The sequence below is a fragment of the Leptinotarsa decemlineata genome, unplaced genomic scaffold, assembly GCF_025532065.1.
Source record: "Leptinotarsa decemlineata unplaced genomic scaffold, Ldec_3_MD MMD2_tig00002082_RagTag_RagTag, whole genome shotgun sequence".
Taxonomy (NCBI): domain Eukaryota; kingdom Metazoa; phylum Arthropoda; class Insecta; order Coleoptera; family Chrysomelidae; genus Leptinotarsa; species Leptinotarsa decemlineata.
In genome coordinates, this window is record NW_027412573.1 from 1548696 (window position 1) to 1574357 (window position 25662).

General features: G+C 38.6%; 1 protein-coding gene across 2 annotated transcripts in view; it reads left to right on the plus strand.

The window, feature by feature from the left end:
• Adcy2 (adenylate cyclase type 2 Ac76E) overlaps nt 1-25662 on the plus strand; it is a 169376-nt gene that overhangs the window by 122355 nt on the left and 21359 nt on the right. For both annotated transcript variants that reach the window (XM_074176801.1, XM_074176802.1), the window contains exons 8-9: nt 11467-11599; nt 23746-23973. In XM_074176801.1, the coding sequence (XP_074032902.1) occupies nt 11467-11599; nt 23746-23973 (361 nt within the window). The remainder of the gene's footprint in view (nt 1-11466; nt 11600-23745; nt 23974-25662) is intronic.

The following is a 25662-nucleotide window of genomic DNA, read 5'->3' on the forward strand; positions in this document are numbered from 1 at the left end:
TGCAGTTTCACGAATCATATTATTGAACACCGTGGTCTAACCAATACAAACCGGATATTAACTCCCGTAATATCTCGATTGATATAAAAACTTCCTCGATACAAAGTTTAACGTCCGCTCAGAAATCTCCTAACTCTAACGAGATCTGCTCCCGACATAACTACCCTAACTGATTTAACCACAACTCAATTTGCACTTAACTGTTGATGTCGGGGGTCCTTATCGGAAAAGAAATTTCACTGCCAGGGGTATCGACTCTCGATATAGATGGCGGCACAGGCGTAACTGACGTGTATGGCCACGTCCGATGGTTCAGAATTAATTAATTATCGCTGATGTGTCGATTGATTGAGGGTGAGCTCAGTACTTTATAAGTGAGTATTTGGGAGACACAGATTTTAACTGATTTTATATTTTCATATTTTATATTTTATCAAACCACTTGTTTTCATTGCTTTTAAATGTTTTTGTGTATGATTTGTAATCTGTTTATGAGTTTTTATAAGTTAAGTCCCTTGTTTGTATAATCTCGCGTGGAAAAACTGTTCCTGACACCTGACTTGTTCTGTATTATGTATGAAATAGTAATAAGAACCAATTACAAATAATTAACTACCAATATTATTATATTGAGTCCTTTTACATGTTTCATACACTTAGTTACATCAATAACTATATTAATTATATTGACTACAATTTGGGTGAAATGTTTTTAATATTAATTTATCTTATACTGATACTGTACTATGCTGACTTGTTCTATATTATGCTGTACATAATCTAAAGAACTAATAAATTATTATTATTATAATTATACCACAAATCCTTCGACTCGTCCATAGGGACTGTCTGGTTTGTGTGAAAGTTTTTCCACGTGAGCGTTCCAGGTGATATATTATTTACTTTCACATTGAAACATCGACAAGAAAGATACTAAGCACTTTTACATTAGCTTGGACACTAATGTTGAAACATCACCAAATATGACTTTCATTTTGATTCGAATCTTGGTTAAATGAACATGGTGTAACTGTTTGATATGTTAAATTCTCTTTGTTAGGTTAAATCATCTATTGCCTTGACTATGTTCTCAATTCGAGTCAATTCACTGCCTGTAACTTCAGATTTTTAATCAGCAGTATCCAGAAATACATTTTCCAAAAGGCTTCAACTATCTCTAAGATGACGGGCGAATTTGTAACTATCCTGTGCTCCGGCACAACCACTCGTAACTCTCAATTTGCAATTCTGTATATCGTTTCTCAATTATTGTCAATCCATCCTGTTACATTGTTACAAACGGAGATCAAACCACCACCGCCTCCCTGCCGTTGTCTGGATGTCTGACAGTTTAATTACTGGGTCCATTACCGGTTAAATTCAATCAACAGCCACCTCTGATATCTAAATTAACCGACAAACGGTTGAACTGTCGACTATAATGGAGAAGCATCGAAGTGTGCCTAGGCTTTATAGGTTTTTTATTTCCATCTTGATGAGAGTATACATGCAGAGTTCATAGTTCGGTGAAAAAGGGTGATAGAAACTGTAGTCACAAAAATTGTTGTTAGTGATGTACGAGTATTGAAGTTTTCAAAATAAGTTGTAGAAAAATATTAGTAGTGTTATTTGATGTTTTGTTCTGTAAGAAAATTAGATAAAAGACTTTTGAAAGGTGGCGAAGCAGTTAGTACACTGTTGAAGATGGAAAATATGTTAAGGTCAGCCAGAATAAGAGCATTTGCAACAATTGCTAGACGAAAATGTACTCTACTTGAACAATGAATCGAAGAAGGATAGCTTTTTGGAAAAAGAAAATACAACAGAACATTTTTGAAGGTATGAGAGAGATGTATGAAGAATGGAGAGAACGAACGTATCAAAGGTTGATGGAGAAACATCGAAGACCCCAAATGATTTAAAATATAAGAGCATAAAGATTTATGTAGATGTTGAATATTCCAAGCATGTCAAAGAGAAATGAGAAATACTAGTAGGAAGAACAAGGGAGAAAAGAAGAAGGAGAAGGACCGGTTGGATGCCTTACAGTGTGATATAAAAGAAATGGCAATAATAAAATCGGGAGAGCTGGCAAATTTTCGGAAAATATGGAAAAAAGTAACTGGGAAGTAATATACTGAAGCAGTGGTCACCAACCTCTCCAATGTGTTGAGCTACTTTGTTAATTTTGGAATAAACAGCGAGCTACCCACACGGAAGCCACGTAACGCAACGTAAATGAAATAATCCACAGTTAATTTATCATTATGTGTATTTATTTCACTATTTAACTGGTAATACATAATACATAGGTACTAATAATGAACTAATAACAAAATAACTAATATTACTAGTACGTACTTGTTCATAGCTACATTCCTACCTATCAAACGAAGGTGTTTGAAAAATAAACACAAACTTTTATCCACCCACAACGGCATGTCACGTATGATTTAAAAATAGTTAATAATAACAACAAAAAAGTAACGCACTATTATGAACATAAACATTGAAAAATAAAAAAGCACTTTCAATGAGAAGGCTGACACTCAGACTCATCATATTTTTTTTAATGTTTGCAGTATAATTTGATGCAGCCATTCGAATACAATTATCCAAATGTTCATCTGTAAGTCGATTGCGATATTTGTTCTTAATAAACTTCATATTGGAAAAAGAAGATTCACACAAATAGGTTGAACTGAATAATGCTTTCACTTTCAAGGCAACACGGCATATAACTGAATATTTGTCTTTACTTACAATAGGCCAGATACATTCAGTACTTGAGACTAATGATTTTAAGGCTAAATCATTTTGAAACTCAATGACTTCCATTTCTGTTGCAGCAATGTCTTCACCAAAGTTCTGCATAACACAAGTTGCAAACTGTTGGATATCAATTTCCATAAAGGATGGAACAACAAACTGCGCTACTAAAGCCATTTCATTGAAATCCTTAAAACGATTTTTGAAGTTATTCTCCAGGGTAGAAATTATTTTTACATGATATTTGTTGTCATAGGGTTCTATTGGATTTTGAGATATTTTTTCTGAAAGAATAGGAAAATGCTTGGCATCGCTGTTAATTAGGTTTTGTTCCCAAAACTCCAGCTTTTTAATAAATTCTTTTATATCAGAAATCATTTCCGCTAGTTCTTTGTCTCTTCCCTGAAGCTGCAAATTAAGTTCGTTTAATTTCTTTGTAATGTTCACGAGAAAACCAAAATCTCTAAGCCAGATTGTAATACCTAGCGAAAGCTATGTATGGTAATATAAATTCTAAATTCGGAAAGAGACAGATTTCTTCAATTCAGATTATTTTTAAACGCCATAACTGTCTCTCATAAAACGTTAAATTATGGCCAAGGGACCGAGAGTGTTAAGATAAACACTATTCATCGGCTTGAAAAGATGCCCAGTCAGAGATAATTATCACGTAACTCGATAAGGCATATACATTTCCCATGAATTGAAAGTTTTGAGAACTCATAGAAAGATGTTTTTAAGGACCTACGTCGTACGGGGGCAACGATGAAGAAATAACGGTTTGAGAGACGCGAGACGCGAGGAGCGAGAGACTCGTGATTTGATTTTGCTGGCTTTTTGAAAGGAAGAGAGGGAGAGGGTTATGGGAGCTCTTCGCGTAAGGTAGCGGTCTGGGAGTGGTGCGAAAATCTTTGTTTTATGAAGTGGGTCTGCGTTAATTTTGAGGAGGTTCGAAAACTAGGGATTTGAAAGGTTCTCTTGACGGTCAACCAAAGGCGGTATATTTTGTTTTGGGAGATAGTTTTCCTGGGTGGAATCTAATTTTTTTATTCGTGAAAACAGGCAGTTAGCGTGATTTTGGGTAGCCTTTTATTCTGAAGCGAAAATCGAGCAGTGTAGTGCAAAAGTTTTAAAATAGGGGACGAGCAGGAAAAAGGCAGCGGTGAGTTAATTATACATGTTGTGTACTAACCATTCTATGATTTTGGAAAGGAGTTAGCTATAATAAATTTGTATACAGAGTGGACCTAATAATAGCATTAAAGATATTTAGCGGTCAGAAATCATCGGCCAAGTTAGAGTATTTCGTCACTCTCGTATATTATAGTAATAATTTCCGGCGAAGGCACGAATATTGAGTTTAATTTTTTTTTTGAGATTTATCTATGGTTATTATTCCTTAATTTTTTTTAATTTTTTTTATTTATTATTGAATATAGTTTCTTCTGAAGGTTTTAAACAGGCTTTTATTTCAAAATCTACCATAGTAACCTCGTGGAAGGAAGTGTCTGCGAATTCCTTTTTTTTTCAAGATCTTTTCTCTCTGCAACTAAAGACCTCCTCCTAGTGCAGGAGGCGGAATTCAAGCCTCTTTCGGACTTGCCTGACATCCAAAATTTGATGTGGAGAAATTCGCATCTGGTGACAGTAGCTGCCAAATTTTATTTGAATAAACCAAACACGGAAATAGCGAAAGGGTTACCAAGGCTTGATAGACAGTTAATGACGTATTATTTATTGGTGACCCAGCTATAAAATCGTAGATGTTTCAGTGGGATACGTATATATAATAATAATAGTAAAACCGTGCTGGATTTACTACAAGATTGAATTTTCTAGTTCCGGAGTCGGTTCATCGCGTTGTTTGAAAAATTCAACTATGCCAGAAAGAACATCATTAAAACGTTTCAGCACCCGTCCTCTACTCAACCATCGGACTTCAGAGTGAAGGAGTAGGTCCCCGTATTGAAAGTCAACTTCATCGGCCAAAGTTCTGAATAATCTTCTTTGTAACGCTTGAGCTCCAATCTTGTTAACAATTTTCACCACCAGTTCCATAACGTTGTTTAGTTTCAGGAAATTTTCACATAATGCTTGCTGATGAATAATGCAGTGGTAACTAACCCAACCACTGGACGTTGGTTACGCGTTCAGTTTTAAACTAAGCGCAATGTCGCCGCGCCGTGCGTATTTATCCCGTTCAAAGCAATCCAGATCGGTCTCGAATACTAACGCGCTGGTCCGGCTGGTCGGTTCTAGCCGATTTTAGCTTGATGGCGTCAGCGGCAGATCGCTCACCGCAACGTTGCCGCTGTTCATGTTTAATATTATGACAATTAGATTTTTTTGTGGAATTTTCGGAAGCTTCTCTGATTTTTGCAGTTTGTATTTTTAAATTAAAATCGTTGTGAGAGCTACCAGAATTGCCTCCGCGAGCTACCGGTAGCTCGCGATCGACAGGTTGGCGACCACTGTACTGAAGGATCAATTTGAAAATACTACAGATCCAATATATTGTATTCGTAGATTTCCTTATTCAATTTTTTGATTAATGTTAATGAGTTATTATTTTTCAATTTTTGAAAGTCTTGCTAACATCACAGGACGTCCGAAGTTGAGTGAAAGAACAAGTTTTGTGGACTTGATGAAGATGATCTTATTTTCCACTCCTCTTACCGTGGGGTGAGTGATCATTGGGTCCAAGAATCATGTGCTCTAGGCAGACGCAATGAGCCAGGAATGACAGCCTTCTGCATTTGTCCGGTTAAGTTTTCTGCCTTTGAACGGCAAGCTCGTATTATCTCAAGATTCGAGAGTAGAGCCGGCATTATTTTAACAAGGACTCCAATAATCAGGACACTCATGAATGTATGGATGCAGGATATAATTACAAAAAATGAGAAATAAAACTTTTTATGTTTCTATACCAATTTATTTATTGTATTCGTTTGAAAATGTAATTACAGGACGAAACTACATTGATATCCGTTACAAATACAAAGTGGTATAAAAACATTTTTAAAGTAAAACTTCTTTACGCACTTTCGATTTGGGGAGTAATCTGGTGAATGCGTCATGAGAGCTTAACGAAAGTTGAAAATCCATAACTAAAGTATTCAAAAAACACATAAACGCAACACGTTTCGCCATACAATGGCTTCTTCGGGCGTGTCTTTACCATGTAAAGAAGATAGAAAGAGAGAAAGTAACGTTTCGTATATTGATGTAGGGGCAAGAGAGAGAGTGAGAGGTGCGAGCACACATTTACGGTCGATTAGGCTCTGAAGAATTAGGAGAAAACTATCTTACGTTGCCATTAATTTTAGCAGAAGTCTGTGAACCAGTCAGTGAGTAAGTCCGTGAGTAAGTCAGTCAGTAAGTCAGTCAGTGAGTAGGCCAGGAAGTCAGACTGTCAGTCGGTGAATTAGTCATTTAGTGAGTCAGTTAGTCAGTAGGCGAGTCAGTGAGTCAATTAGTAAGTCAGTCGACGAGGCAGTCAGTCAGTGACTCATTCAGTCAGTGAGTCAGTTAGATAGTCGGCCAATGAATGGGTTGTTGAGTCAGTGAGTAAGTCGATGAGTCAGTCAGTGAGTCAGTAGGTGAATCAGTGAGTCAGTATGTCTGTCATTCTAGCAGTCAGTGAGTCAGCCTGTCAGTCGATCAGTATGTCAGTCGGTGAGACAGCCAGTGAGTCGGTTAGTCAGCCGGTCAGAGAGTTAGTCTGTCAGTCACTCGGTGAGTTAGACCGTCTGTCATTAAGTGAGTCAATTAATGAGTCAGTCAGAGAGTCAGTCAGTCTGCATTCTGTCAGTCAGTCTGCAGTCTGTCATTCAGTCAGACAGTGAATCAGTTAGTATAACAGTCAGTCAGACAGTGAGTTAGTTTGTCAATCAGTCAGTGAGCTACTTCAACAGTTTGTGAGTGAGACAGTCAGTGAGTTAGTCTGTCAGTCAGTGAGTCAGTTGATAAAATAGTCAGTCAGTCGGTGAAACAGTCAGGTAGTCAGTTAGTGAGTCAATCATTCAGTGAGTCAGCCTGTCAGTGAATCAGTCGGTCAGTCTGTCAGTCAGTAATGAACAGTAATAAAGCACTGTTAGGGTCACGTTATGTCGATGCAAATGCTGGAAATGCTGACAGCAAGTGCTTTAGAATCTTAGGCGTTTCATGGCAGGCCCTGCACTTTGTGAAAGGAATTCCTATACCCATCATGCGACAACAGTAGATTGATGTGTTGAAGACACCATCCTGGCAAGTCATGATGAACCCCTCAGTTTCCGACTTCATCCCACTCGACCTGAAGAAAGCGAAGGTCAGGTGCTTTGATATGCCGATTAGTATTATTATTACTATTATTTTCATCAACAATTAAAATAATTGATTATTGATAATCTTTAGTCTTGACTATCGATGATGAAAAAATACTGGCTTCTCAGCTCATTCGTATAATTGCACAATATTTAAAGTAGATATTCTTACTGTTTACAATCTTTAGCATCTGCTGAAACCTCCCGTCAGAGATTTTCGCCCCTGAGCTGCTGTAAACCATAAATAATTCAAGAATGATGGATATTGAGAAATCGTGACTCGTCGATATAAAACTACGACAAATTTGACGGCACAAATCACCCGTCTCATGAACATGATGGAACGTTATTAGTTTTTGATCGAAATTCTACGAAAATGATATTTCGCGTCAATCCTGAGGGTCGCTATGAATTTGATTTCTTTCTATTTGGGGAGACCTGGATAGATTGCGATCTTTAGATGGATTTTCTATCACGGACTTGGTGTCAATCGCAGGTTACGTGAATTCATTTGATTTGATGTTTGCCGTACAATTTCAAAAACCGAACGTTTTTGGTCTACGGAGACCTACAAAATGGATTATTCAATATTATTCAGTGAAAATTTGTGCAGGAACATGAAATAAAGGATAGTTGAACTCACAACTAACTAAACACGGCAACAACATACATTACTTTTTTCAGTTTAAGAAAGGAGCCAATGAAAACTTAGCTATAACGAAAACGAAATATTTTGTGGTCTTTCACTGAAAGAGCAAGAAAATTCGCGTTCAACTCTTGTTTATGTTAACCTGTTCAAAATTCCGTGGAATTTTATGATGGTACCAGTTGCTAAAAAGTACAGTTTCTGAGCGATGTTACGTTGTTCAACGGGGGTGGAAGAGAAATTTGGTTTTGGAATGAAAGTTAAACCCCCCTTCGGTATATTCCAAAACCGTATTGGTAACAAAAATATTTTTTTCGGTCACTGAAAAGTTTACTCAAATGACCACTCGGCTAGCTCAGCAATTTGGGGGTGAGTATGGAGAATAAATCCACCCAAGGGTGCTGTTCTTGATATTTTACAAAAACTTTATTGAATCTTTAACAGGTTTCAAATAACATACAATGACAAATATCAAGAGAGAATATGCAGTGTTTGTATCAACCCAAAGTGGTTTTGAGGGGTATTTCTCAAAGCAGATTAATATATATATATATATATATATATATATATATATATATATATATATATATATATATATATATATATATATATATATATATATATATATATATATATATATATATATATATATATATATATATATATATATATATATATATATATATATATATATATAACAGAAATGCTTCCGTGCCTGTGTGATCACACCTGATTTGAGCACGTTACTTAACAGGAAATTAGTTCAATAAATCTATCAATAATAATTCTATTCTGACACTGAATCAATTACAAAACTCAGTAATCACAAATTTTATACAAATCAAAGTTACACTGACTGATAAGGGCAAAATAATAGTTTGATGCAGCACTTCCTACGAATTAGAGACAGCAAATCGTGTTAAGGCAATTCTCTAGTACTCGTAAAGCGTTAAGGATGCTAATGATTACGCAATGTATTGTTAAACAAACTGAATCGGTGTCAAGCACAGCTGCGGCAAGCTTTAGGCATTCATAAAGCTATAATAATTGATCAAGTGTGTTTATATGACGCGGAATGCAGCAGGATACAGCGGAATGCAACAGGATGCAGCGTGCATGCAAGCTCACGATGGTATTTCCCAGGTTGTGACATGTATTGCATCAGTTAGGCCATAGCAAAAAGAAGGGGACTCACCAGAATAAATCAAATGAATAATGCTACTGCTACTTATCATGCAGCTCCGTGATGTCCAACTTAAATGTAATATCTAACAATGGCGGCTGGTGGTCTGAAGCGGCCGTTTCGAGAGGCTAGGGCAAAACACCAAATCCGACCTCTTGTCGAAACCCAAAATACTTTGGAATGCAACAATTTCTCCAAATTGTTAACAGAATTAGGAAATACCTCTTGTTTCTTCCTCGTCTCCCCGAACCAACCCCCTTTCCCCCTTTTCTTTTTCCCCTCCTCTCATAACCTATTTCCGCCTTTGAATTCCTACTTATTGAAATTCCTCATATAACACTCTTTCTTACCTTAAGACTTCCTATAATTGATCAAGGTGATTGTTTGAATGTTCATAACGGTCACCTTTTACGTAACACAGCTGCAGCTATTTTATAATTCGCCTGAATCAAATTTTACCGCCAGGAAGTAAACCTGACTAGTTCGGTAGTCGATCTTTCTCGACCAGCTTGCGAACTACGACGGCAGCAAATGACACCTATGACAAAGGCAACATCTAGGTTTTGTTTACTTTTCCAAATGCGCCAACTGAATATCAAAACAGGAATGCCAAGTAAGTATTGACAATTGTAACATATTGGCCTTCCCTCTACACTCATTATTTTCATCTCTTTATATAAATGAATGAAGGTATTTTGACTTTTCTTCCTTTTCTGGAGTACCAAGTTTGTTTATAATAATAAATTCCTTTAAAATGTTCCTAATCAAAGGTAGACAACCAACCCTACTTGGCAGTTGTAGTATGGGCTGCCTATCTGAACTGATATTAGTGTATTGACATAGAATAAAATAGCCCAATGTTACTTGGCGGGAAACCGGCACGTAACAGCGATTAAAAATTAGCATCGCTTCAAATGTAGTTCTTCAGTACACAATATCCTCAAAAAGGAAGTGGAATTTCAAATTATTACACAGTATCTGAACTTTCTCAAGGAGAACTAATTGCTGTACTGATCGGCCAGTGAGTTCACCAGATTTCAGTCTGTACGAATATTCAGAGTTCGTTACACTCTATTCGGCATGAGTGAGTGATGAACTTTTTCACGCAGTTTTGTGTGTTGCAGTGATTATCGATGGTGTTATGTGATAAACTTTTTTCTAATGGTGTTATGGTGTCAATGGTGATTTTTCTATATTGATATCACGAAATTAACCGTTTCCCAGTACAGGATTATGGCCATTCCACCTTATTTTCTATTTAATAATATTTTTTTCTGAATATTTGCGTCCGTTAACAAAAAACATACAAAAACAACTCGCATCTGCATTGGATTGTTGAATATCGAATTCCCTTTAAGGCTGTATCTGTTGTTTTAACGGAAATTCAGCTCAAAGGCAGCTGCTTCGGTCAGTGGTTTAATATACTTCCAACTGGTTCGAACGCATTGCTTCTGGGTATAACTTTGGAAGTGGCTAGTATTCCGAGTGCCGGAAAAACAAATTAATTCAACTCCGTATGGATCATTTGAATGAATTACTTCTTTAGGAATATTGCACATTATAAAAGAAGTATCCCAGGAATTAATTCTCCAAATCAGTCGAACTACATTTTTAGTACATTTAATCTGTCTATTTGAAATCTTCATAGATGGTAGTACCCTTCTACTACCTGATTGTCTAAAAATCCTCCATCCATTGAGCGAATTGATCAGTGAGAACCTATCGAAAATTGCAAATTGAGACATTTACTCAGTTTCTGGAACTGAATTTTTCCAGAACTCAGAGCTGTCTTTTCACCAAAAAATCCTGCTGCTACTGTATTCTTGGAGTAATAATATACAATACTTCCTCATAGAACAACCATTCAAAGAAAAACTCTTCAGAGTGTAAGAAAAATTTGGGCGTCTATATCTTTCTCCAAGTAACAAATTTTTTGCAAAAGACATGCAAAATCATATCTGGTTAGCAGTGTTTGCCAAGGTTGTTTGAACAAATAGAGAATGTCCATATTCATACAATCTATATCTATTGTTCGAATCGTAAGCTTGATGTTCTTGCAGCTGTAACTTTACAAACTTACTCCTAAGAAAGTAAGCTTTCATGGCCAGAGATAACTGTTTGAAGGCTATGTTACTGTTTTTTTTGCCCATGGTATGCAGGTTTCTATGCGCGACGTTACGTCTACCACTGCGGTAGACATAATTAAAAATGATGTGTTTACTGTATTCGGAACGAGAACAACAACTCGGGCACTGCAATCGTTATCACATCGCCTTTGATAATGTCTACCGCAGTAGTAAACGAAACTTCAGACATTGAAACCAGCAGAATACGGACAAAAAACCCCGGGAAAGAACCTCCACATAGTTACTTCTGATGGATTATAATAACACTAGCCAATGGTTCTGGTCACAATGGTGACGAGGATGAGAATATTCATGATGCTCCTTAGGAGGCTTGGAAAATTATTAACATCACTCACTCAGAATATGGGGCTGATAACCCTAGCAGTCGATGGTGTTGAGACCGAAGAAAAAATACTAATCAAGTTTATTTTGTTTCAGACGGGTACATATCACCAAAGCAACTCTGCATCAATTGGGAGACAAATTTCAAGTTGAGCCTGGAGATGGTGCTAGCAGAGAAGGATATCTAGCCGACCACAAGGTCGAAACTTTCCTCATCGTTCCACCAAAGGTATGTTTGGACCTATTTGCTGCTTACGTAAGTGTCGTTGATCCATATATGGGATATCAGGAGGGTAGCATTATATGCATTCCCCCTGAATACCCAGCAGTATGCTTATCAAACCGGAAAATCGACAGATTTAGCACTAAATAACCCGTTGAGAAAATTTCCCAATCCCTTAACAACAAGGAGACTGCGGTTGCTGTATTTCTTGATATTGAATGAGCATTTGACAATTCACTACCTAAATCTGTCTCTGGCTAGGAAGGGTCTAGAATCGACCATAACTGGCTGGATCTATACCATGCTAGGAAACAGAACTGCAACTACGACTCTTCAATGCGAGGCCATCAGGTTCAGGGTCACCAAGGGCTGCCCTCAAGTTGGGGTACTATCTTCCCTTCTGTGGGAGATATGTGGATAATCTGCTTGATGCCCTTGACAGAAGAAAAGTTGATCTGCAAGCTTATGCAGATGACCTGGCAAGGTCCACGTCGGGAAGGGTAGCTTGTAAAATCCTCCAAAGCACGTTGGACGTTGTTCGCAGTTGGTGCCTGAAGGAGCAGATGTCTGTCAACCTCAGCAAAACTATGTTAATCCCCTTCACAAAGAGGAGGATGATCTAACGCCAATTTCCCTCAATGGAGAGGTCATTCCATTTGGAACGGAGGTAAAATATCTTGGCATTGTCCTTGATAAAAGACTCACCTGAAACGCCCACTTGGAAAAAGTTTTACACAAAGCCAGACTGTCTCTATGGACATGTCGAAGGGTTTGTGGTAAAACTTGGGGCTTGGGTCCCGAACAAATCCATTGGATTTATGTAATGATTGTCAGACCAATGATCACGTATGGTGCAGTTGCTTGGTGGTCGAAGGCTTTACAGACAACGGCCCAAGCTAAGCTATCTGGCTTACAGAGATAGGCTTGTCTGGCTATCACTGGTGCCATCAGTACCACACCACAGTTCGAAGTTACTCTATCTTCCGCTGCGATAACTCGACTCATTCCAGTGAGAAAAAAGGAGGTGGTGGCGTATTATTAGCTATTAAAATTGATTTGAATCCGAAAATTATTCAGATGAACGTTAACTTGGAGCAGTGTTTTGTGCTGATAGTATATGGTACCAGCAAAATCATCATTGGTGGTATCTACATCCCTCCGAACTCCACTGTATATAAATACTTGGTACATGCAGATGAAGTTGAAAAATTAATGCAAGGCTATGGTAACCACAATTTTTTTATTGCTGGTGATTATAAACTATCACAGGCTGTGTGGTCCAATGGTGATCTTGGAGTTACTATTCAGTGTCCTATAAGTTCACCGGCTTCAACTTTATGTTAATCTTTCAGTTTCTTAAACCTGTTTCAACACAACGGTGTTCGCAATAGTCGTAATATTCTACTTGATCTATTTTTTTCTAATCAGGAATCAGTTACGGTGTTCCCAGCTATTGATCTTTTGAATCATAATAGCATACACCATACTTTCTGTATTTTCGGTATACCTACAAGTAATTCGACAACATATTAGTAACTGAAGAAGTTGTTTGTGATTTCAAAAAAGGAGATTGTGATTCAATTAATTTCCAGTTATACATGATTGAATGGGATAATTACTTGGATATAAATGACATTAATACTTCCATTGCTATTTGCTTTGATGCACACCTTCATTCCTACTAAAATCCTGAAACCAAATCCAAAGTTTCCATGTTGGTATAGCTCGGAGCTAAAAAGCAGCATATTTCGAAAAAAAATTGCCCATAAATACTTAACACAGTCGAGTAATCATGAGGATTATACTAATTTTTCAAATCTAAGAAATGAGTACAAATTGCTTACCAAGGAGTGCTACCGCCTCTATTTATGCGAAATAGAGGAAAACTTAGCAGCTGATAGTAGATCTTTTTGTCGTTTCGCTAATGAAAAATCAAGAAACAATTTCTCAAATGAAATGTACTTGCATAATAAAAAAATTAAGAGTGGTTCTGAAACGTCAATATATTTGCTGACCATCAAAGTATAGATAGATAGATAGATAGATAATATATTACCTTTTTGTGCCATTTGTACAATGTATAGGTTCGTCACATAGAATAAGAAATATTGTACAGTAAATAAAAATTGTATCACGCAAATATCACAAGAAACAAAATACATTGTTACATCAAATTAAAAGATTAGACTCATCAATTTTCATGTATGGTTCATATACTCATTCAGATCATAAAAACATCTATTCGAAAGAAATTTCTTCAATTTCACCTTGAACTTTTTTGGTGAAAGTTGCATTAGGTGATTTGGCAATAAATTATAGAGGTGAACACCCGCCCATTCTGGGGATTTTTTGTAGTAAGTGTGATTGAGTTTTGATTGATATAAGTAATGATAGTTTCGTGTTCTATACTGATGTATTTGAGCATTCGATGTGAGCTTTGTTCTGTTATTATGAACGAATATAAGTATTTTAAATAGGTAAATGCAAGCGGTAGTCAGAATTTTATTTCTTTTAAAAGTTCCTCTACAAGACTCACCAAAATCTAAGTCGAATATTAATCTTATTATTCTCTTTTGTTGCCTGAAAGCACGCACCCATTCGTTGGCTTGACCCCAAGAGATAATATTGTAGCTAAGTGTAGAATACACCATGCCAAAGTAAACACTCATGAGTGATGTCTTTCAAGAGTGTCTTTCAAGGCATGGATAGCATAAAATGATTTATTGAGCTTGCCACAGACTGTGTTAATTTGTTCATTCCATTGAATGTTTGAATCTAAAACAGTTCCTAAAAATAGAGTTTGTTGGCTACATTTAACAGTATAACCATCAAATTCCATCATATCCATTGTGTCGACTCGTCTTTTTGTGAATTCTCCATCGGGAGAACTGTTCAATGACATTCCTGATTTTCGAAATCATTTCCTCAGGAGTGTGTCCGCTGACCACAATCGTTGTGTCATCTGCATACATGAATAGCCTTCCCTCCTTTATATAGTTGGGAAGGTCATTCACATATAGCAGAAACAACTGGGGTCCAAGAACACTCCCCTGAAGAGTTCCAAGTTCTATTTCATATTTTTCAGAGGTATAGTCATCAATTTTCACTACCATTTGTCTTTCCCTTGTGAATGACATGAGCCAGTCGTTAATATCACCACGTATTCCAAGAGAATTTAACTTGATTTTTAAAATTTCATAGTTTAGGGTGTCAAAGGCTCGGTTTAAGTCAAAGAAAATTCCATATACTTACTTACTGGCATCCATTTGGTCATAAATATATTGTACGAGTTCAGTAGTGGCTGTTTCCGTACTGAGGTCTTCGCGGAAGCCATATTGGCATATTGTCAATGATTTGAATTCAGCCAAGAAGTCATTTATTCGGATACACATGCCCTTTTCAAATATTTTTGAAATTGGATTCAAGATAGAGATACCCCTGTAGTTTTCAATACTTTCTGGATCACCCCTCTTGAATATAGGAATGGTTTTGGAAATTTTTAGGACTGATGGAAATTTTCCACATTCTACAGAGAGGTTCAACAAATCAGCAATATAGGACGCTAGGAATTCATGGCAGTTTTTTAACAAAGTTTTAACAACAGTCGCATAAGTTCCTAGCCTACCTGGCTAGGAACTTATGCGACTGTATTTCAGGCGGGAATTCACGCTATTGAATTGTGTGCGGGGAGAATGGATAATTCTAACCTCACACACAAGGCAATAAAAATATTCTTGGACAGTCAAGCGGCGTTGGAAGCTCTTGGCTCCTACTAAGCAATGTCTAAATTGCCAAAAACGACTCTTCTCGATAGGAAGATTTGACAAACTTTCTCTGGTCTGGATTCCTGGCCATACTGGCCTGGAAGGCAATGAAGCTGCTGACTCTCTAGCAAAGGAGGGTGCTGCAAGCGACTTCATCGGAATAGAACCTGCCATTGGCATTGCTTTGGGCTTTGCCAAACAAACATTGAACACCTGGATGGCAAGAAGATTTATGAACCTCTGGAAGAATCTTCCAGAATTGGCTCACTCCAAGGCGTTTATCCACCCTTCGAAGCTACAGTAGAGATGAACTACGATGTCTAACAGGCCTTCCTATAGGTCACTGTCATTTGAATCATCGTATGCAGAGACTTGGACTGTCGGAAGACAGTGTGTGTCTTCTCTGTCTGGAAAATGATGAAACAGCAGAGCATATACTTTGTGCCTGCCCCGCTGGGGACCGAATCAGGTTCTTAGAGTTTGGCAGATCTGTACACTTACCATCCGACCTGAAAGACCACTCACCATAGAAACTAATCGGCTTCGTTAAGAAACTGGGTGTATTTGGTCGAGTATGAATAGGTGTGAGCCACAATAAACCCTTGCGGGTTGCGGTGGAGGTCGAATAGACCCACTCACTTCAGACCTAACCTAACCTAACCATATATGGAACCTTTCTTTTTATTTTCTTATGGATCTGTGATAATTTAGGTTTCATACTTCTCGAATTTGTATTGTTGGGCAATGAAGTGCTTCATCACTCATTCCATCAGCGGCGGGGCAGCAAGATACATTACAGGACATCTGCTGGGATGGACATCTTCACCGGCAGCAGGAGGTTGCATATCTTAATGAGGATCTAGAGGTGATTTCTAATTGGGGTGAAAACCCAGACATCGGTTTCCTCCAAGAAGAAAAATGTCTTCGAATTGGATTTAATTATGCTTCTACTTCGATGAGTTTATTGGGTGTTAAAGTAGACACCAATATGTCTTGGCACAGTCATGTCGCTGGAATGCAAAGGCTGCTTCTCAAAAGCTTGGACACTGTTCAGAACCATAAAACTGTACAAACCCCCAGCTACTTTCGATGCCTCATAAAGCTCAGATCAGACCTTCTTTGAAGTATATCATAAGTACGAGACGGACTGTGACTGCTCATTGTTTTGAGGTTCACTTCGAACTTCACTGCAAGAACTCTTCCATTTGAAGAACTGCGTTTATGTGAACGTTTTCCCAAGTGAATTTAATCGCCAGCGACTCAAATCGAACGTGAATCGCTACTTTGGCATAGGCACCGCTCTCACAGCGCCTCTAGGATTTTTCTGTAGTGCTTGTGCTTTGTCCTCCAAAAAATGGATTTGCAATAATTTCAATTTTACTGAAGCACTCGTTCAAGACTTCTTATATTCTGAAATACTATTGAGTGACAGTATTTTCCATTCTACTCGAATAACTTTTCCACATATTCCGGTTGGGCATAAGCAACCATTGCTACTGTTATTATTGAGGACAACTTCTCATTATTCATGATTACACGCTTGCAAATTACCGCCACAAAATTCAGTCTCCAGCTCTGGAAATGACGACCGACGTTTACATCAATCATTAATCTTCTTGAATATACAATCCAAATTTACCTCCCCAAAAAAATACACACAGTGCAGACAGTCATGGGGATAATTGGATTTTGAATTGAAAAATGTATGTTTCTGGCGATGTGACAGCTGTATGAAATATGAGATCAAGTGTAATACTTATACAGAATACAGAAATACAGAATAAATTGTTTGATCTGCCAGAAAATGTATGGAATATGGATGTTCAAAGTTTCATCACCCCCACTGTAGTATCAGCTTGTGATTCCACAATTTCGAACATATTTCCAATCAGTAATGATGCATCCAAAACAATACACCTCCAGCTATTTGAATATTCCGGCTGTGAATTGTTTGATAAATACGATCAAATTACGTTCAATTCAATAGTCTGCCTAAATATGTACATGATTTTCCCATATTCACGATGAATTTAGCATTGTTAACTTGCAAATACTGCATTATACGACGACGAATAAAATTTGACATGAATGCATACAACTCTATTGGCGGTTCCAACATAATTTTGGGAAATATCAATATGAATAGGATTATAACAAATATCGTGTGCGATAACATGTTTGTTAACAAATGAGAGGTTTAGTGACGTATGCCTTGTAGATTGGATGAATATAGAGACCTGGTGGATACTTCACTCTCATATCGCATTCCATTAGATGATCACAACGGAAATCTCTAGGTATCTCCATGAAAAGATTAGCTTGCGCAATGATATTCATCACTTGGACTTGAGATACAAACATCATTGAACACTCCACATCATAAAAGTTCCCTATGTAAATGTTCCTTCTCGTATAATATCACTATCGTCTGTAGAATTGGAAAATAGGACTACTATTCTTTCAAGAAACTTGTTTTTCTACAAAATTGACTGCTGTATTGATTTAAATATGGCGCAATTAATGAAGAGTAGAACTGGAACTACTGACGTTGAACGAAATCCAAAACAAGCACTTTTTGTGGTGGTTTCTTGAAGTTGTTTTAGACGAACGCAAATTATTGCGACATCAATTGAATGTTTGCAATTTTATCTCCACCACCATTCCGTCAACTCAAATCAAAATTGGCAAATGTGGGAGGGCTGTAACAGAAAATATATTGAAATTTATAAAACTTGAGAAGCAGTTGAAAGTTCCCTTTATTGTATATGCCGATTTTGAATCAATTCTGAAGCATATACAAACAAATCAACCGGATGCCACACAATTTCTTTCACGAACAAATCATTTACACCAGAACTGCACTCTTCTCGTCTCTCGTTTCGTCAAACGAGTTGGCGTTTTCTGAGAAAAAAGTTTTGTTTTGGATAGTGAAATAATTTGATTGCTAATACCTTCTTTTTCTTCGTTTCAAAAAAGAATCAGCAAATGTGAGGGCAATGACATATCCCCTTACGAAGACGCCATCAATGGGATCGACAAACAACTCAATCCTCGAATATCAAAGATAAACGAGGTTCCCAAAGGCGATCAGTTGCAAAACCAAACTTCGATATCGACAGACAGTGCTGTCTACAACTGCAAAGCAACAAGCTGAAAACGCATCCATTATTCAACGTCAGACAGCCCTGTTTCGGCCCGTCATAGGTCTCTTCAGCGATGCAAACGTGTCTCAGCGTCGCAAGGCTGAGACACGTTTGCATCGCTGGGCTCAACTGTGTTTGAGCTCTGGTTTTCAGCTGGTTGCCTTTCAGTGAAAGCTCTGTAGTAGGAGAAAGAGGACAAAGCTTGTCAGCGGTCGATGGCTTTGCAACTGACCGCTATGTGGAGCCCCGTTTATCTTTGATATTCGTTGATTGAGTTGGCTGTTGATTCTGTGGATGGCGTCTTTATTTGGGGAGATATCGCCTTCATTTCCACGAGAATTGTATTTCAAGGACAGTAGAGTTCAGCAATACGTTTGTGTTTCAGCCTAGCACCACCGATGAGATCTATGGGGGTCGAAACAGCGCTGTCTGGCGTGATTGGGCTCTAGTTATTAATTCATGCTCACAATATCATGCTTTTTCAACATGGTTACAATGTCAGGACCTGAGATCTGCCTTTCCATCTCTTTGTACGAAGGTATCTAACATATCTTGCCAGAAAAACCAACAATTATCATTATAAACATTATTTTCTTTTTTTTACTTCGGTAGTTTTGAATATCAGACATTACCAAATAATAACCACCCCCAACACTGTGGGATGAGTGATCGTTGGATCCAAAAATCGTGTTCCCTAAGCAGGCGCAATGGAATAAGAATGTCAGTCTTCTACATCTGTCCAGGCGAAATCTCTGTCTTATTGTGGCAGGAGGAAGGGATCATTTAACCAAGGACTCCAACGGTCGGTCATTTTGACAGAGAGATCCGGATAGAGTCTGGAGCTCGAAGAGAAGATCTTAATATTTCATCCATTTCTCCCAGTCTATCTGGACAATATTCTCTTGGAGCAACTGGAGCTAAAAACTCCATGTCTAACACAAGTGGTCAAGGAGGACTACATCAACGATTATAAGCTTGTATCGGTCTGAGGATATCCGGCTCTTCTCAATCCCCACAACGGATTCAATTTTCCCCGGAGCATAAGACAACATTGGAGTTTCGGCAAAACTGTCGAAGTGCTGAAGTTACCAGCCACGGCAGGGAAATTCGTAAAACCCAAGAGAGCTCGTCGAATTTCTACAGTGATTATCACTTCGTGCATTTCATTCTATTCGGCGTGGCCGGTAGCTTACAATTTCGTGAAGATTTGAAATGGATTGGAAATGGAGATTAACGCGAGATCTTGGAAGTAAATGTGAATTGATGATCGTGATGGGTTCGGTGATTGTTTTGCCAGACGCGAGTCTTTGGTGAATCCGGGGAGTAGCTATATGTTAGCAGCGTATTTCAGAAAGCATGAAGTCGGTGATTCCGTGGAGCAGATATGTCAGTATGGTGCTTTACTTCAGTCATTCACGATTCGTTCAAGGTCATTCGATCATGAGCAGAGAATATGATGACTGCCAATCACAATCATACAGTAATGAATATGGAGTCCCTCAGGGATCCATTTTGGGACCTCTGATGTTCCTACTTTTCATCAATGATATGCCAAAACATGTGAATATACACCGAATAATTTTATATGCGGACGACACAACACTTGCTGCAGATGCTGAAAGCCCGGAGGAACTCCAAGTTAAACTCAATGAGCTGTCTGTCGCATTTACAGATTGGTGCCGCGAAAACTCCTTGGTTGTAAACCCCAGTAAGGCTGTTTTAATGCAGTTCTACTCTAGAACTGTCAGGAAAATTACCGATTTTTGAGTCAGAGTAAGTAGCTGTGATGTGATTTCGTCAGACAATACTAAATTCCTTGGTACCTATGTTGATAGTAACATGACTTGTGAGCAGCTGTGAGTCAGGTCAGAAAGAAAGTGAACTGTGGTTATTATATTATACAGCAACTTTCATCCACACTCAGTACTGACCAGCTTTTGAATGTTTATTATGCCGTAATTTATTCTCACATATCATACAATATCGCTGTATGGGGTTGCTCCACATCTATAAATAACATTTTTGTTGGCCAAAAGAGAGTATTGCGTTTGATTCACAAATCAGATGCTCGGGAATCGTGTAGACCGCATTTTATCAGAAATAAAATTTTACCTATATGTATATATATATATACGATGCAGAGACAACCATATAACACCAACATGCACAAGACTATCCCACCACCTGAAAACAAGAAGAAGTAGCGAGATCCTGAAAAAGGCAAGCTTGTCACTTCTAAGAGAACACATAAGAGAGAAGCGCAAAATTTTAGCAGCTACAGAGAAGGAAACTTATCAACATATACAACTGAGCCAGACCCTGCACCCTTACATCTGGACCGAAATTGACAAAATCACCGCCTGGAGAACAGAGACAAACACACAAATAAAAACAGGAAAACTTAAGAAAAAGTTTGAGCATTTCGGACACACCACCAAGTCCAACACGATTTCCGAAACCAAAACGGTAGTGTATAATATTTCGGATCACACTCTTACCGACGAAAAAACACACGTACTCAGTAGAGGTTTCAATTTTGCCATCACACCAAAAACAGTCCCAAATGAGGAAATAATCTCCAGTTTGGAAGCCACCTTACAAGACATGCCGCCAGAGACCGCAGAGGATATACGACATGAAGTTGCACATGTCCTAAAAACACAAAAACCACCCAAATCCAACTTACCAAGGAAAGAAAGAGATGCCCTTCAGAACTTGAAAAAGAACAAGAACATTATAATAACACCGGCAGATGAAGGCAATGCGACAGTAGTCATGAACACCACGGACTATCAGAAAAATATGATGAACATCTTCCAAGGCGGTTCTTATAAACCATCAGCCAGAGACCCGACGACATATTTAGAGAAAACCACAAAGGCCGAAATCCAGTCTTTCAAGCTAGGTCGGGAAATCGAGCAGAAAACCATACCTCGAGAAAAGTCCAGCAAATGCCCGAAGTTGTATGGCCTTCCAAAAATTCACAAGACGGACGTTCCACTAAGACCAATAGTGAGTGACATCAACTCACCGACACAAAATCTAGAGAAATACTTATCCAAAATCATGCAACCAAAGACGGAGCTGGCAGAATCTTATGTGAGAAACTCAGAGCACTTGGTGGACATCATTAAAAACATCAAACTAAACGACACCGACATCCTTGCCAGCCTAGAAATAAAATCCCTCTACCCGAGTATACCCATAAAAGAAGCCCTAGCCACCATTAGAACTGATCATAGCTTTCCGCAACATGTCACGGATCTAGCAGAGCACTGCCTTAAAAACACCTATTTCATATTTGACAACCAGATCTATAAACAGGTAGAGGGAGCTCCGATGGGTTCCTCCCTATCGCCCGTGATCGCAAACCTGTTCATGATGCACTTCGAGAAAGAAGCACTTAACAACGCTCGCCTCAAACCAACCCTGTGGAAAAGATATGTAGACGACATATTCATCATCTGGCCCCACGGAAAACAAGAACTAGACCGGTTTGTGACCTACCTGAACAACATCCATCCCCGCATCCAGTTCACTACCGAAAGAGAGGAGAACAGGCAGCTACCTTTCCTAGACCTACTTATAACACGAAAACCAACTGGCAACTTGGGTTATACAGTTTACCGAAAACCCACACACACCAACCGCTACCTACAAGCAGCATCACACCACCACCCTACCCAGCTACAATCCGTAGGCAACACGTTAATATCCCGCAGTTTCCGCCTAACAGAACCAACAAACAGGGCAACAGAATTGAAAGGGACAACAAAGGCTCTGCGACAAAATGGCTACGGACCAAAGATCATTCAAAAGGCCATCGACAGACAAAGAAAAACCAAAAAAACATCCACTAGACCGACAGAAGACTCTCCACACGACAGACAATCTGTGACACTACCTTACGTCAAAGGTGTGACCGACAAAATCGGTAGAATGCTAAGACGTAAAAACATCCGGACAACCTACAAACCGCACAAAACGATATCCAGTTGGCTGCCCAGACCAAAAGAGAGAATTTCCCTAGAAAATCAAGGAGTATATAGCATCACATGCGAGGACTGTGGTCAACAATATATCGGTCAGACCAACAGACATATATCTGCCAGAACCCAGGAGCACAAAAACTCGATAAGAACAAAACAAACTTCCTCTGCCCTCTTTCAACACCATCTACAAACAGGTCACAAGATTAATTTTGAGTCCACAAAACAGATAGCACAGGTGCAAAACCCAAGAATTCGACAAATCAGGGAAGCTATCGAAATCGAAAAGCAAGGTCTCATCAACAAAAGGGATGACTCATTAAACATCACAAGGATTTGGAAAACAATAATTAAAAACAACCCCCAAAGACAACCACAAATCGATAATGAACCATCGCAGGTAGGAGAACTGCCAGAAGCCATTAACAACCCTCAGGTAGAAAAACAGGTAGGAAAACTACCAGAAGCCATCAACAACCCTTAGGTGGAAAAACAAGTAACAAATCCATACAATTTACGCAAGCGAAACCATATGAAAATACCACAAGAAGAACAGTTACACCTCTCGAAGCGAAGCAGTAACTCGTCTTGATAATGCCATCTGAGATGGCATTATCGACTATCGAATAGTACACAACGGATGAACACCCGGAAAAACAACACATCATATTATTAGAAAACATTTACACAATCATCTCCGCAATTCAGATTTTCATACATATCCAACAAGAAATGGTAACTTCATTAGGTTGGAAAAACATTCAACTAATTCATATGAGAACAGTCCATCCTACGTAGGAGCAAAGCTTTTTAATAATCTTCCCGATTACATAAAAAGGGAAAATAAAGAAAAGAATTTCAAACAAACCCTGAAAAAATTCCTAATCAACAATTTTTTTTACAATGTCGCTGAATATCTAAGTCGATGAGTGTGTTATTGTATAAAAATGTTTAATATACTTTATTTTTCTCCTTTTTTTCTTGTGTTTGTGTGACACTTTCATGTATTTATTTGTTGTATCTCACGTGTTGTAAAGATTTTCATGTATGTATAATGTCGACGTATACTATAGCAACTTGTGATCATGAAGGATTTAATAAATTATTATTATTATACTATTTCACACCACAGAGCATGCATTCTCTTCTTCGCGTAGGTTAACTACTCTCGTAATAGTGTATCAAGTTATCTCTATTGTCATCATTAGTATTATATTGGAATATAAAGTAAAATTTGAATACAGTTTTTTTTTCAGAAACCGGACAGCGAAACCCAAAACGGAAACGCCAATTCGCGTCTGTCGAGTATTACCGACAGAAACAACAGCATTTGTGAGGGAAATATGGGAATGGCCACCCCCGGAGGCATGCCGACCCGCTCCCGCCCGTCCAGCAAGATGACGAAGTACGTGGAATGTTGGGGGGCGGACAAACCGTTCGCTAACATCGCCGAGTCGAACTTGGCCAAAAATATCGAGCTGGCGGTAAATATGAGGGTTGTTTATTCAAGGGTAGTTGTTAGAGGTGAATCGGATCATGTGTGATAGAATGGATAGGGTAGTTTTGATATTAGATTACTGCGTGTTATTTGGTTTCCATTAGATCGACAAGAATGAGTTTTTCACCGAAGAGATGAAGCTAAATTTGTCATGAGCTTGAGGAATCGAGCTGATTTTGAAATAATTTTCAAAGTACTTGTGTTGAACATTGGAAGCTGAATATCCACTGATTATTTTACTCTTCAATTCCTTTTTTCGAATCAAAATATTAAATAGTGAAAAAAGTCCCCTCCATAAATATTATCAACAGAAAAAAAATCACGGGGGTTTCCAAGAAAAGAAAAAACTGAACTTGTCAATGAAAGCTTTACTAAATTCAAAATAAGGTGAATTTCCACTATAAGGAGGCAGGGATAAACTGAATCAAAATGTGACACGTCATGGCATTGTACTTTCTGAAAACACGATATGGAAATGTTATATATTTTCATCTGTTTATGGTATATTTATCTTTCTTGCCATTTCTCTACCTTTTTATTCAAATAGTTTTTTGTTTGCGGTTAAGTTGAGAAAGAGCTTTTGCTGATACTGCGCTCATTTATCACTCATGGTTATTCTTTAACTAGTTTGCTTTTGTGTATGAAATTGATGGATGATTTATCATTATCATTTTTTTTTCACCGTAGTGTGCGCCGGTCAGGCCCTATCCCCGAAGCCCCGACACATTCGGGAGGGCGTGTCAGCATTATCAACCAATGACCACTCCCCACACCGTAGGGAAAGTGATCATTAGGTCCGAGAATCATGTGCCCTGAGCAAGCGCAGGGAGCCAAGAATGACAGCCTTCTGCATATGTGCGGCTAAGATTTCTGCCTTAGTGCGGCAAGCCGGTATGCTTATAAGATTCGAGAGTAGAGAGGACATCGTTCCACCAAGGACTCTGGATAGAGTCTGTGGAGTTCGAAGAGAAACTCTCGATATTTTATCCGTTTTTCCTCCTTTTTTCTGACGATATTCGTCTCGCCAGGAGCTGGAACTCCACGACAAATATCTTTTTGGTCTGATGGTCGAGAAGGACTACATCAGGCTTATTACCTTGTATGAGCCTGAGGGTGGGAAACGAATAGTTTCAATAAATTCGGCACTTCTCGTTCCACACAACGGATTCAATATCCCCCGGAGCGTAGGGCAACACCGGTGTCGTCAATACCGTAAGAGTGCCGTAGATGGTAATATATCACTCTTAGGGCCGCGTTATGTCGATGGATATAGGCAGAGACCGCATATGCTGGTCATGCTGATAGCAATTGTATCAGGGTCTCAAGCGCCTCATGGCAGGCCCTGCACCGCTATACCCATCACGCGACTGCGGTAGACTAAGGTGTTGAAGACACCATCCTGGCAAGCCATGATGAACCCCTCAATTTCTGACTTCAGCCCACTCGACCTGAGAAAAGCGAATGTCAGGCGCTTTGATAAGCCAAAGTCTCCAATGTTATTGAAGAAGACCCCATGCATTGGCTTATCCTTGTGTCTCTGCAGAAGTAAGGTGATCTCTGCGGCTTTTATCTGAGCTTTTTGCTGAACGGGTCCCAACTCGGTGACAGAGTTGTGGTCACCTCGTTCAGAGTAAAAAACTATACCGAGTTCATCAGCTGCCCGGGCAGCTGCCCT